At 36.8% G+C, this 12,582-nt stretch overlaps 1 protein-coding gene across 1 annotated transcript in view; it reads right to left on the bottom strand.

Moving 5' to 3' along the window:
- comp (cartilage oligomeric matrix protein) overlaps window positions 1-12,582 on the bottom strand; it is a 48,129-nt gene that overhangs the window by 12,098 nt on the left and 23,449 nt on the right. Inside the window, exons 8-13 of the mRNA XM_012965676.3 lie at window positions 10,931-11,035; window positions 9,834-9,941; window positions 9,389-9,545; window positions 8,285-8,403; window positions 7,691-7,743; window positions 6,401-6,594 (exon numbers count right to left, since the gene is read on the bottom strand). Coding sequence (XP_012821130.2) covers window positions 6,401-6,594; window positions 7,691-7,743; window positions 8,285-8,403; window positions 9,389-9,545; window positions 9,834-9,941; window positions 10,931-11,035 — 736 coding nt within the window. The remainder of the gene's footprint in view (window positions 1-6,400; window positions 6,595-7,690; window positions 7,744-8,284; window positions 8,404-9,388; window positions 9,546-9,833; window positions 9,942-10,930; window positions 11,036-12,582) is intronic.

Below are 12,582 nucleotides of genomic sequence, written 5' to 3' on the forward strand. Positions count from 1 at the left end.
TTGGAACAACTATCTGCAGCCCACTGGTTTATACACTACCTCTGAACTGGATGTCTCCAAACTTTTCATTGGTACAGTTTATTTCAAGGGTTGGTTACATCCAGGAAATGCATTTTTTCACTGAGAGAAACATAATGCTATATGGCAAATATGGATCATGTACAAAAATTCTAACAAATTATTGCATCAACTTAATGTTTAAAATATAAAATATTCTGAACAATTTTAATTATTTTTCTGGTCCTTCATTTTTTTCTTTAAACTTTACACTATTTATTTTACACATTATGGTTACCTTGGACCCCAGCCTGATTTTAAGGAAAAATAAGTGATTCACAGAGCAGAGAAGATAGAGAGAACAAAACACCATATTAAAGATGGTGCTTTGAACATTTAGCAACTCTAGGAATGTGACACTGCTTAATGCTTGATTTTTTACCATATATTGTATGTTAGCTGATAAGATACAGGTATGGGATCCATTATCTGGAAACCTGTTATCCAGAAAATTCCAAATTTCAGAAATGTCATCCCCCCTAGACTCCATTATAAGCAAATAATTCTAATTTTAAAAAATGATTTCTTTTTTCTCTGTAAAAAAAACAGTGCCTTGTACTTGACCCCAACTAAGATATAATTAATCCTTATTTAATATTTAAATTAGTTTTTAGTAGATTCAAATTACAAAAAGATTCCTTATCTGGAAAATCTCAGGTCATGGTCAGGGTCAGAAAAGGGGACGGGATGATGAAACATTTTAGAAAATAAAGAGGTCAGGCCCATTGTAACTCATAGAGAAAAGAGAGAAGTGACAGAGAAAAGTGGACAACAGGCGGAACATACCTCTTCATCCTCCAGAGGCAATGTGTTGGCTGAGCAACAGTTAACTATGGAAACTTGGTCATGGTCAGCTAGTGAATTAACTGGAATGGGACAAAAATTTATACAGAAGGTATTATTTGTAGATTGTAAGCTCTTTTGGGCAGGGCTCTCTTCACCGCTTGTATTAGTTATTGATTGCTTTATATGTTACTCTGTATGTCCAATACATGAAACCCACTTTTTGTACAGCGCTGCGGAATATGTTGGCGCTTTATAAATAAATGTTAATAATAATAATTATTGGAATGGGTGCTACAGGTTTTGGATTTAGGAGGTGATAGTATTATGCTGATGGACAGAGAAGAGGTGGGATTGGAAAGTGTAGCTAAGGATCCCCGTATGCGTCTGTACATGAAACTGGGACGTTCTCCTTTTCACACAGGGATTTTATTGCACAAATGACAGTCTCTATGAATTAATAAATCAGATCGGAGGATGCAGAGAGCAATGGGATTAATGTCTGGTATTACTGCTGATCCTTTACCCGACAGAGGGGTGGGAAATGAAGTAGCTGACTAGAGGGTCCCAACATGGCTTCTTTTACTGAGTTGATTAAAAAGAAACTGCTTATGCCAAATGCCCCTTTTTTTTTTTTTTTACTATATTAAGTGCTTTAGAAGCAGAAGAGGGAAGTATGATTTATGGTGCAGCTGTGTGCCTCGGTCAAATTGGAAAAATGAATGTTGACAGAAGTAAAAGGAAACAGCAATGTAGTGTAGATAAGGGGGGCCAGGAGGGGGGATACACACATTAGAATTACTTGCAGACAAATCTTTCTAGATTTGCTAAACAGTGGTGTGCCAAAAGAAATTATGGACGCAAAGGAGATGAAAGCAGACAAAATTTCTGCTCGCTACGTCTAGGGAACTAACAGCAAAGGGAAAGTTGAGGCCATCCAACCTAAACTGAAAAAGGTTGCCCTTAGCGGCTCCTCCTCTAATTGAACTAGATGAGGAGTTGAGCCTGACTCCCTTAACTCTTTTGCCATATGCAGAGTGTAAAATTCTGTTAGATGACATGACACACAGAGGGGAAGGGGTGGCAGTTGTCACAGACAACAGACTGAAGGGGTGGTAGATCCCCAGGGCCTTTCATAACAAAAACCATGTCCTTACATACCAGTCACTTTATATTGACATGGACAAGCACAGCGAGTAATGACATTATTAGACACAAGGGATGATGTTAGTTTGTTTAACGGTACAGCTCAGCCAAAATCACATGGGCCAGTGTTGATGATTGATGATTGGTAAGCCAATTATTGCTGTACCAGTGACCCTGAAAATGCAGTTGGGGAAGGGACCTATTTTTACTACAAAATTACTTGGCAAATACTCTTCATTGCCCAATAATATTGTAGGGATAGACATTTTAAGGGGACAATCTGTAATGACAGAATTGGGAGCATTTACCTTTGGAAATCACAGGCACAATTAAGATATTAGTGGAGGTTGAAGTATTTAGACCAGATGTGGTCCATTCAATGCTCCAGTATGGCGGAAATGAACCTGATGGGTCATGGCACCTAACGATTCATTATAGAGGGTTAAATAATGTAGCACCCCTCTTGGCTGCAGCGGTACCAGACATTGTGATACTCATAAGTACAAATGGGTGAGCAAATGGGTGTGCAGCATGGAGTTCTAGATTTGGCCAATGCATTATTCTCCTTTGCAGAGGATTCAATATGTTGTTGGTCAAAAAAGGGCCATTTGAAAATTTTGGGTTTCTTGCCACTCTAGCTGACTCTCATGGAACTCAGCTCCTTAAAACATTACCTAAGGGTTTGTATTTTATCTGTGGTCTTAAAGCTTTTGCTTGGATACCTATGGGAGGGCAAGGTAGCTATTGGATACTGGTCATACCAGCAGTAAGACAAACTATTAAATATACAGATTTGGTAGATAAACATGAAGTCATCATAGAATAAAATGTGAACTATTTACTACTGATGATATGGTATGGGCTCGGTTTCGATCTTGGACAGGGTGGGGCATGGAATTAATGAAATGATTGAATAATTTTTTGTCAGTCATGGATGAGATAGTTAATAATACCAGTGTTGAATTATCAGCTCTAACCCATGAAGTGGTACAAATGAGAAAGGTTGTTTTACAAAATAGATTGACTTTAGATGATATCCTGGCCGAACAAAGGGGTGGATGCTGATGAGGCCTGTACCTTCATCCCTGATAATGAGGATGTCATCTTGAGCCATATTGAACAGGTTAAACTGTTGCAGAAAAGAGTCTGAGATATTGCTAAAGATTATCAAAACCCTTTCAAATGGATGGGATCAATAGGATCCTGGTTAAACAATATAATGCATTTTAAACCAATATTATTGATTTTATGCTTGTGCTTTGCATTTTATTTTATTCTGAAACTGCTTAAATGCATCAAGACTAGTACCATATCTGGCAAGCATCAAGTATTGCCCATTAGTGCCAATGCTTTTGTATTGCTTTCCTATCATACTGTCTCTGTGAATCAAGGGGTGGTATGTAAGGAAAATAAGTGTTTCACAGAGCAAAAGATAGAGAGAACAGAGCAACACCTTAAAGATAGCTTTTAGCTATTCCAGGAATGTGACACCGTTTAATGCTTGATTTTCTGCCATATATAGGGGCCGATTCACTAAAGGTTGATAAAATGAGCACTATTTATAGCATGCGTTCAAAATTTTATCACTTCTTATTTTTTGCGACTTAACGCTCGATTCACTAAAAGGATACGTGTCATAATTAAAAAACGTTCTTTGCGTTATTTAACTCGTGATGAGCGATTTTCTTGCGTTATTTCCGATATTACGCATGTAACCATTACTTTCTGGTCCTACTTCCCCCTTTTCTATCTCTATTGAAGGCACCCTCATCAACCCAGTCAATTCCATGCGTTGTTTGGGTGATCTTTGACTCCAGTCTCTCCTTCTCTGACCATACTAACACCACTGTCAAAACCTGTCACTTTTTCTTACACAATATTGCCAAAATCCAGCCCTTTCTTTCTACTGTAACAGCTAGGCTGCTCATGCACGCGCTCATCCTATCCCGACTTGACTACTGTAACCTGCTGCTAACCGGCCTCCCTAACTCTTTCCCCCCTACAGTCTATATTAAACACCGCTGCCAGAATTCTCCTCCTCTCATCCAGGAGAGTTCAGGCCCTTCCCCTGCTAAAGGCCTTATCATGGCTTCCTGTTAAACAAAGAATAGTTTACAAACTCCTTCTCTTAACCTTCAAAGCCCTCCATTCCTCTGCTCCTCGCTACATCTCTTCCCTGGTGTCTCCGTACATTCCTGGCCGACTCCTTCGTTCCTCGCAGAGCAACCGTTTGATTGCGCCCCCCACTACTACTGCTGTTTCCCGCCTTAAACCCTTCTGCCTTGCTGCCCCTTACATTTGGAATTCCCTCCCTGATGTCCTGCGGAGAGAATCCTCCCTCAGTCTTTTTAAAACTAAACTTAAAGACTACCTTTTGGAGCACTCACCCAGCACCTGATCTGGAAACTGGCACTTATACTGTAGTGTCACCCACTGTGACCTATAGCACTTACATTTGCCCATTTGTGTCTGTTAGTTACCCCTCCCATATAGATTGTAAGCTCTATGGGGCAGGGACCTCCTTCATCTTGTGTTTCTGACTCTTATTGCAACTGCACCTTGTATTTATTGTTGTACTTTGTATTTATCCATTATCTTTTGTATTTATCCATTATCTTTAACCCCCTGTCTGTATTAATGAATTCTACTGTACAGCGCTGCGTACATAAGTAGCGCTTTATAAATAAATATATACATATACATACATACATACTTTCTGAAAACTACTGTTCTGAAAATTACCATTTCCCTGAAAACTGGAGGATGCATCACTCTAGGGCCAACACATACTTGAAAAAAACCGATTGCAAACTCCATGTTGTGTTGCCAAAAGCTCAGGAACCGCAATTTTCGTTAAATAATATTCGCACAGATTAATGCGATATTTTACGTGTTTAACACTTCATATGCTTTTGTGAATCATGTGTTAGTACTATTTCTATTCGCTAATTAACGCAATGAGTTAAAAATTACACTTATCGCCAATGCGTTATTTTCGCATGCGATATGCGTCTTAACGCATGCAAAATGACTTTGATGAATCGGTACTTATTTATCGCATGCTTTTTAATGCAAAAAAGCATGCGATAAGTGTTATTGAAATTTAGTGAATCGGCCCCATAGTATGCTAACTGCTAATGTATATTCATATATGCTGTATTTTACTATATAGTATGCTAACTGATAGAGATCTATTCAATAATGCTGTGTAGTATACTAGCTGATAAAATGTGTACTTTTCTTTCTGGTATTCTGTGTGTGGGAAACATAAAGTTGGGTTTGGGACGAAGCACTTTGACTTTGGCCTAGACTTCTAAGTGCCTGGTTTCTTGTTATGTTGGAATTACTATTGAGCCATTTTGGGTGTGGAAGGAGTTACTCAGTGATGGTGCTAAGTATCAATAAATCTTCTATGGTTATTTTACTTTTGTATGTGAGTCAGTTTAATCACTCTACAGAACTTACAAGTGCTTTCTCAATACACAGACACTGCTGACTTTTACTCCCTGTTTATGTTCTTATTCTCTCCTTATTCCAATATATTTTATAAGTAAAAATGGTTAAACTTGTGTCATTCATTTTGCATTTAGCTTTTTGATCCTGTAATTCAGAGTTTCCTGGATACCATATATTTCTGACTTGGGCCAAAGGGTCATGAAAAATGATATCAAATATATTTGAAGTAAAACAACATCTTTTCAGCAGAATGCACAATTTTCAAAAACTTTAAATAAGTGAAAATTACTGGATCTTTAGGTTTGTCAGCTGTGATGTAAAATTGTGGGAATATTAGAAGAGAAAAAGCTATGAAAATAATTTCTTTAAGGAACTGTAATTAAGATATCAATGGTTTACATTCAATTGCTTCCTAGTTTCATTGCAAAAATTGAGTTTCATTGAAAAATAAATGGTAGTGCTTGATAAATGTTGTTGGCTGACAGTAGGATTTCTTGCACAAAGTCAATATGCCTTTTGCAAATCAAAACTATTTAGTGACCCCATGCGCCAGGGGGAACAAAATTGCTCATTTCACATGTGCAATAGAGTCTTAATTTATATGCCAAAAAAAACCACAATTCAAACTTGCAGTGTAATAATAAAGAATATTATGTTGTGAAATACTAATGCTAATTTTTGTTCTTATTTGAGTTTTTCATATTTACGACTTTTGTTTTATTTCTCCAGTAACCTTATTCGCATGATTTAATAAAGAAAAATATGGGATACAGTATAATCAACTAAAAGGTGCAAAGTTTCATCATAGGTTCAGTAACCCATACAAACTATCAGCAGGTAGCATTTATAGGTCAGCTGTTTAAATGTAAATATCTCATTGGTTCCTATCGATTATTAGATTAAGGGAAATGTTTTACTACATCAAACCTTGTCTACATTTTTCACCATCTTTACTTACCATCAGAATCAGCCTGGTCAGGATTAGGTACAATTCTACAGTTATCAGGACCGGGAGGAGCAGTGTCTGGAATGCCATCATTATCATCATCCTCATCACACTCATCTCCATCTCCATCCTTGTCAGTGTCCAATTGGTCGCTGTTGACCACTGAAGGGCAGTTATCACTTGTGTCTTGGTGACCATCACCGTCTCTATTCAGAAAACAGGGACAACAAACTCACATGAGGCACTCACAAACATATTAACTCTCTAGTATGATTTTTCTTACCTGAAAAAAATCTTACAGTCTCTTACATTATGGCTGCTGCAACTAAATTATAACACTGAAGTAGGAGCTTACAGAATAATAGAGAAGATGCAGGAGACAATGAAGAATCATACCCCCATACGTAATAAAAGGCACTAAGTTTGTCCAGGAGCAGTAACTCATAGCAACCAATAAGATGTTTGCTTTTAAAAAGGTAACAGGTAAATTCTACCTGCTGATTAGTTGCTATGGGTTACTGCTCCTGGTCAAACTTAGTGCCTTTTATTACATAACCCCCATAGAGTATAAAGCAACAGTTAAAGAGAAGGTGAAAATAGAATTAATAATTTGAAGAACATGTCCACTTTTATAAATGCCTTTTGATTATTTTTTCCTCTGAATACTGAAAAGCATCTAGTTTCAAACTGTTATCATATTGCCTTTAGTAAAGGAATTGCAATATTACTTATTTTATACATTGCCAACATAGTATTCTGCACCACACAATTCACATCAGTCACAATACGCTACAATCAAAGGTCTCTATACTATTCAAACAATACACTAGGTTCATTTTTTTAGCAGAAGCCAGATAACCATCCTATATGTTTTTGCAGGGAAGAAACCAAAATATCTAGAGGGAACCTGCTGCAAGCATGAGGAGAGAATATAAGCTCCTTGCAAATAGTTCCCTAGCTGGAAACAATGCTAACCATTGAAAAACCTGTGTTGCTCAGAAACAGGGCAGATAAAAGTTATACAATACACTAAAGGCACTGCAATAATGAAGTTACTATAATGCAGGATTTCAGCACCCAAATCAAGAAGAACGTTTCCCAATTGATCTATAAAATATAACAACTCAACCTAATAAAGCAAATCATCTAGCAGAAAATCTGCACCTAAGAAGCATGTAACTGGTAAATAAGAAAACAAACAGAGAATGATGCCCATTTAAAAATGCTATTAAGCATTTATAGTAACTAACTTAATGTCATCTTCTGGTCTTTTAAAAAAAAAAAAAAAAAAAATTACCTTACCTGTCTTGGTTGGTATCACAGAGGTCACCAACTAGGTCATGATCAGCATCTGACTAAAATAAAAAATAAGAAGAATATTAATTTGTTGCACACATTTATTTTGACCTTATTGCATGTGTCGAAGGGCTTACAACTACAAGAAATAATTCAAAATTCTTTTCTATTGTGTTTGTTAAGCAAAATAAACTTCACTGATACTATATAAGTAATATAAATCTTGTTTCCTTCAGTCCTGGAATTACACAATCACATCAAATAGGCAGGTGCCATTTTGTGGACACTGTTATTAAGGCAAGCCTTGTATCAGCCCAAAATCTTGTGTATGTGCCAGAACGGGGGACCAGATGCCCAGGCCCATGCACTGGCTACACAATTAGATGGTTAGGAGGGAGGGGGAAAGTGAGAGCTGAATTGAAAGTTAAAGTACTTGGCAATATATGATTGACAGCTGGGATTTTTAAATGTCTTTATAATAGGTTTGGATGTGTTAATATAAAAATGAATTTGGGTTTCTTGTTTAATTTGAAAAGGACTTTTATTATACAGCTTTTTATGTCTGGGTGACAGGTCCACTTTAAATGATTGTGTGATTACTTGGTCTGGGTTCCTGATTGTTGGACAACTGTCACAAACATCTCCTACGCCATCTCCATCTGTGTCTTTCTGGTCATAGTTGGGAATTTTCTTACAGTTGTCTACTGCATTTTTGATTTCTGCAAAAAAGCATAAAAACATTAGATAATCAATGCTATATTCTCCAAAGTGTGGATGTGAAATTGTGAATAATCCTATTTCTGAAGATATTAATTCACTGAAAGCAAATAATATTTGCATGAGTAAGGCTTATTATAAAATTATTTCTATATACTAGTGATGAGCAAATCTGTCCCTTTTTGCTTTGCATTAAATTCAGGAAACGGCAAAAAATCCATGAAAAGTATTTGTCGCCCACATCTTTTTTTTGTCAACCGCGTCTTTTTTTGACACGACCAAGCTCAATATGATGCCCAGTTTCGTGAAACAATTTGCTGCGAAGCCATGCCTTGTGAAAAAATTCGCTCGTCACTACTATATACATTTTTCTTAGTATTTATATTAAATAGCAATTTAGTCAGCACTCTTGTATGATGATTAGTTACACTTAACTTTGAAATGTCACAATTTTAGTGATGCTTTTTAAGGACTTAAAAAGTGGTATGGTGGGCAAACAAATGTTGTAGGCATTAAGAAGGCATCTTTGGTGCTTGGTGACAAAATGGTTCTTTCTTTTCACTGCTAGCATCTAAAGTTTAGTTATTATTCAATAATTTTCCATATATTTTTTGCAGATATTTTGCAGTTGTAGAAATCCAAAGATTAGGAAAAAAGCTTCAGCAGGTTTGCTGTAAAACATTTATTATGGGTAGTGGTAATACAACATGTTTCGGGTCAATACCTTTTATCAAGGGTATGGACCTGAAACATGTTGTGTTACCACTACCCATAATAAATGTTTTGCAGCAAACCTGCTGAAGCTTTTTTCCTCATTTTGGGATTTCTACAATTGTATTTGGTTGCAGCACAGAGTAGCAACTAAGAGCTAAAACTTTTTTCACAAGTATTTTATACAAAGTTCACCGACAATTTTTAATATGTTGCAGTTGTTTTACCTATGTTCCTGTACACTTTCCAAACAATTACAAGTAGAAAGAAACATACTGTCTCCATCCATATCATCGTCACAGACGTCTCCTTTTCCATCCCGGTCTGTGTCCGTCTGATCATTCTTAACATTACGACAGTTATCACAAGCATCTCCATAGTCATCCTGGTCAACATTTTTCTGGTCCACATTAGGAACGTAAATGCAGTTATCCTGTATTAATAATGATAAAAGAAATTCACTCTATATATTTCTGGGTGATGTTGTCTCTTATTCTATTCTTTTATTGGCTTGGATGAGTTCTTAAACAAGCATAATATCAAAGGCAATTGTGATACTAATATCTACAATTAGTATAGTTGAACTTGATGGAGTTTTTCAACCAAAATTAGCTATGCAAAGACAAAACTCTTGGGTTAGACAAAGAGATCTAATATCTAAATGTTAAACCCTACCTGACTAAAGGATCTTTTTTATTATAGAAATTCAGCATTTCCAAACCTGCATATTTGGAATCCCATCTCCGTCAGCATCATCATCACAAGCATCTCCGATACCATCTCTGTCTGCATCTTCCTGACCAGAATTGGGGACTGTTACGCAGTTGTCCTGAAATATAAAATGAGATATGTGAGCATGTCTGGGAGATTTAGGGTTACAAATGTAATACAGGATTTCTCTAAAAATCCTGTATTAAATAAAAATGAAATTCATCTGTAAGGATAGATATCAAAGCTGCACTTCTACAGTGTCATCCTGGACTGTGGCAGTTTTCAGTAAAGAAAAGTGAAACCCAGGGTCTCAGAGTAGAAACCATAATTGCTGAGGGGGTGCCTAACAAATTGCCCCCCCCCCCCCCCCCCCCAAGGTGATTTTAACTTTCTGTTTTCTTTAAGTACTAAAGTCTTTTGACTTGGTCTTATGAGGCACTGTGCTCTCACACAAACCAAGGACACACATACACTGTTGGTTATAACAGACAATGAATGGACAGCGCTGTGTTTTTCAACATCTCTTCCTCTTACAGAACCTGGATAATTTTCTTGTCAAGTGATAACACACAGAACATCATGAAATGATGTTTCAGGTTAAAATATGTATAAAGGTGATATTTAATGATACTTGTATGCCAGTTTGGTAAGATTCTTAAATAGGTAACTTATTATGATGATAAATTCTGTTAAGTATATTTAAGTATCTAAAGTTTGATTTTTGAATTCTTCATAATATAAAAAACTTTTTCTTAAAATAATTTTCAGAAACAAGTTAAATGGAAAGAAATTACAGATTTAGATATGGTTTTAATGACTAATTTTTTTCAGCAAACCATTTAAAGTCCATTATGTAAGAAAATGGTAATACAAGTACAACCAGAAAAAATGCTTGTGTTTCTTTTCTTTATAAAATTAAAGTGTTCTTTAAATCTATGATCATTATAGAAAAACATTGTATTGTTACTTAAGACAAGTGGTTCAACCTACTATGGAGCTGATACAGAATGAAATGGTCCAGGAGTAGAATTATTAATGTATCAATATTTCTTTTGTCTCTTAACAATATAATTTGTCACACTGTAATGACAGACTTTGCTTTCTTACCTTTTTACATTTAACATCACTACACCTCAGCTTTTCATCAGGAAATCCATCAATGTCTGTGTCCTTTGCACACAATAATCCATTTCCCGCCCACCCAACTGCGCACTGTGCAAATGGAAAGAGAAATGATACATTCTTTATAATTCCTTTTCAAAGAAAAATCCTTGATTCTACCAGTTTCTTAACAATGTATCTGTGCAAAAATAATGGGAAATCTATCACTCTAGGGTGATATCCAAGGCTTGCCAGGCACCTAAATACAGCATCATTACTAAGAACAAGTTAATACTGTCAAATAACACTGGGTGTGCCACATCAATAATGATAAAGCATAGGCCATTTTTTTTAAAGATTGACCCTTACTAACCATATACTACTGCTCATTTCTGTTTTAATATGGAATACACTTTTTAACTTTTTCGGTTGAGCAAAATACATTGTGTTTCTTTGGTCATTTTGCTGGTACCCATGCTGTCATTGTGGCCCTATCTTGCACACATTTTTTGTTCTCTTGGGAGCTTATTTACTTTCTCTTGAGGTGTTTAATATAGTTGTATTATTGCTGCAGGTGCCTGCAAGAAAGTCAAAAGTTGAAAAATATATTACAACAGTTCCCTGTCTTTTTAAAGACAGATTTCCAAACTGTAACCCTACTCATAGGGGCACATTTACTAATCCACGAATCCGAATCACGAATGGAAAAAAAATCGTATTGGAAATGAAAATTTCGTAAGATCGCAAATATCACGAAAATGCTTACGAAAAAAACGTATTAATCACGATAATATCGTATTGGCGATCCGAAAGTCACGAAATTTTTCGTACCGAACAATTGTAAACAGAGGTAAAACCGTTCCGATTTTTTCATGCAAACGTTCGAAAAAGTTGTGCACCGTACGAAAAAGTTGTGCGCCGTACGAAAAAGTCGTGCGGACGCCCGAAAAAAACGTCAAAATTACGCTCGGAGTGTTTGCATGAACGCTCGTGCGTTCGTGCTTTTGTAAATGTGCCCCAAAGTGTTGTATAATTACTGTATAAAAGTTAAAGAATTACTTTATATAGCACCATCGTTCCTCACAGTGCTTTACAGAGTAAAGGGGTACAAACACAAGACCAAATTGTTAATATACAGACAAATATAGCACCAAAATCGAGTAAAGGTCCCAAGATCGCCAAGCGAGCGGATCTTCCACCGATATCCCCACCTACGGGTGGGCGATATCGGGGAGCTTGAAGTTAAAAAAAAAAAATAATCCAATCGGATTATGTAGGCGGCAATGGGGCAGTCGGTTCGGGGACCGCATCAACGAGCCGATGCGGCCCCCGTTCCAACTGAATCTTTTAACCTTGCCGATCGATATCTGGCCAATTTCAGATAAGCTGCCGAGTCGGTCCAAGGGACCAATATCAGCAGCTTCTATCGGCCCGTGTATGGGGGCCTTTAGGAGGAGAAAAGAAGGTCATGTGCAGACCAAAGGTTACATCAGTGTTGTAACTGTTAATTAGAGTGGTTATATATGGTGGTGCAGCACTGTTGAGAGCAAGTATAAGAATCTTAAATTGAATCCTGTATATAACAGGTAGCCAGCACAGGGACCGGCAGAGAGGGGCAACACTTGTGGAGTGGGAGGAGTGTTGCATGAGTCTTTATG

The sequence above is a fragment of the Xenopus tropicalis genome, chromosome 1 (genome assembly GCF_000004195.4).
Source record: "Xenopus tropicalis strain Nigerian chromosome 1, UCB_Xtro_10.0, whole genome shotgun sequence".
NCBI classification, from domain to species: domain Eukaryota; kingdom Metazoa; phylum Chordata; class Amphibia; order Anura; family Pipidae; genus Xenopus; species Xenopus tropicalis.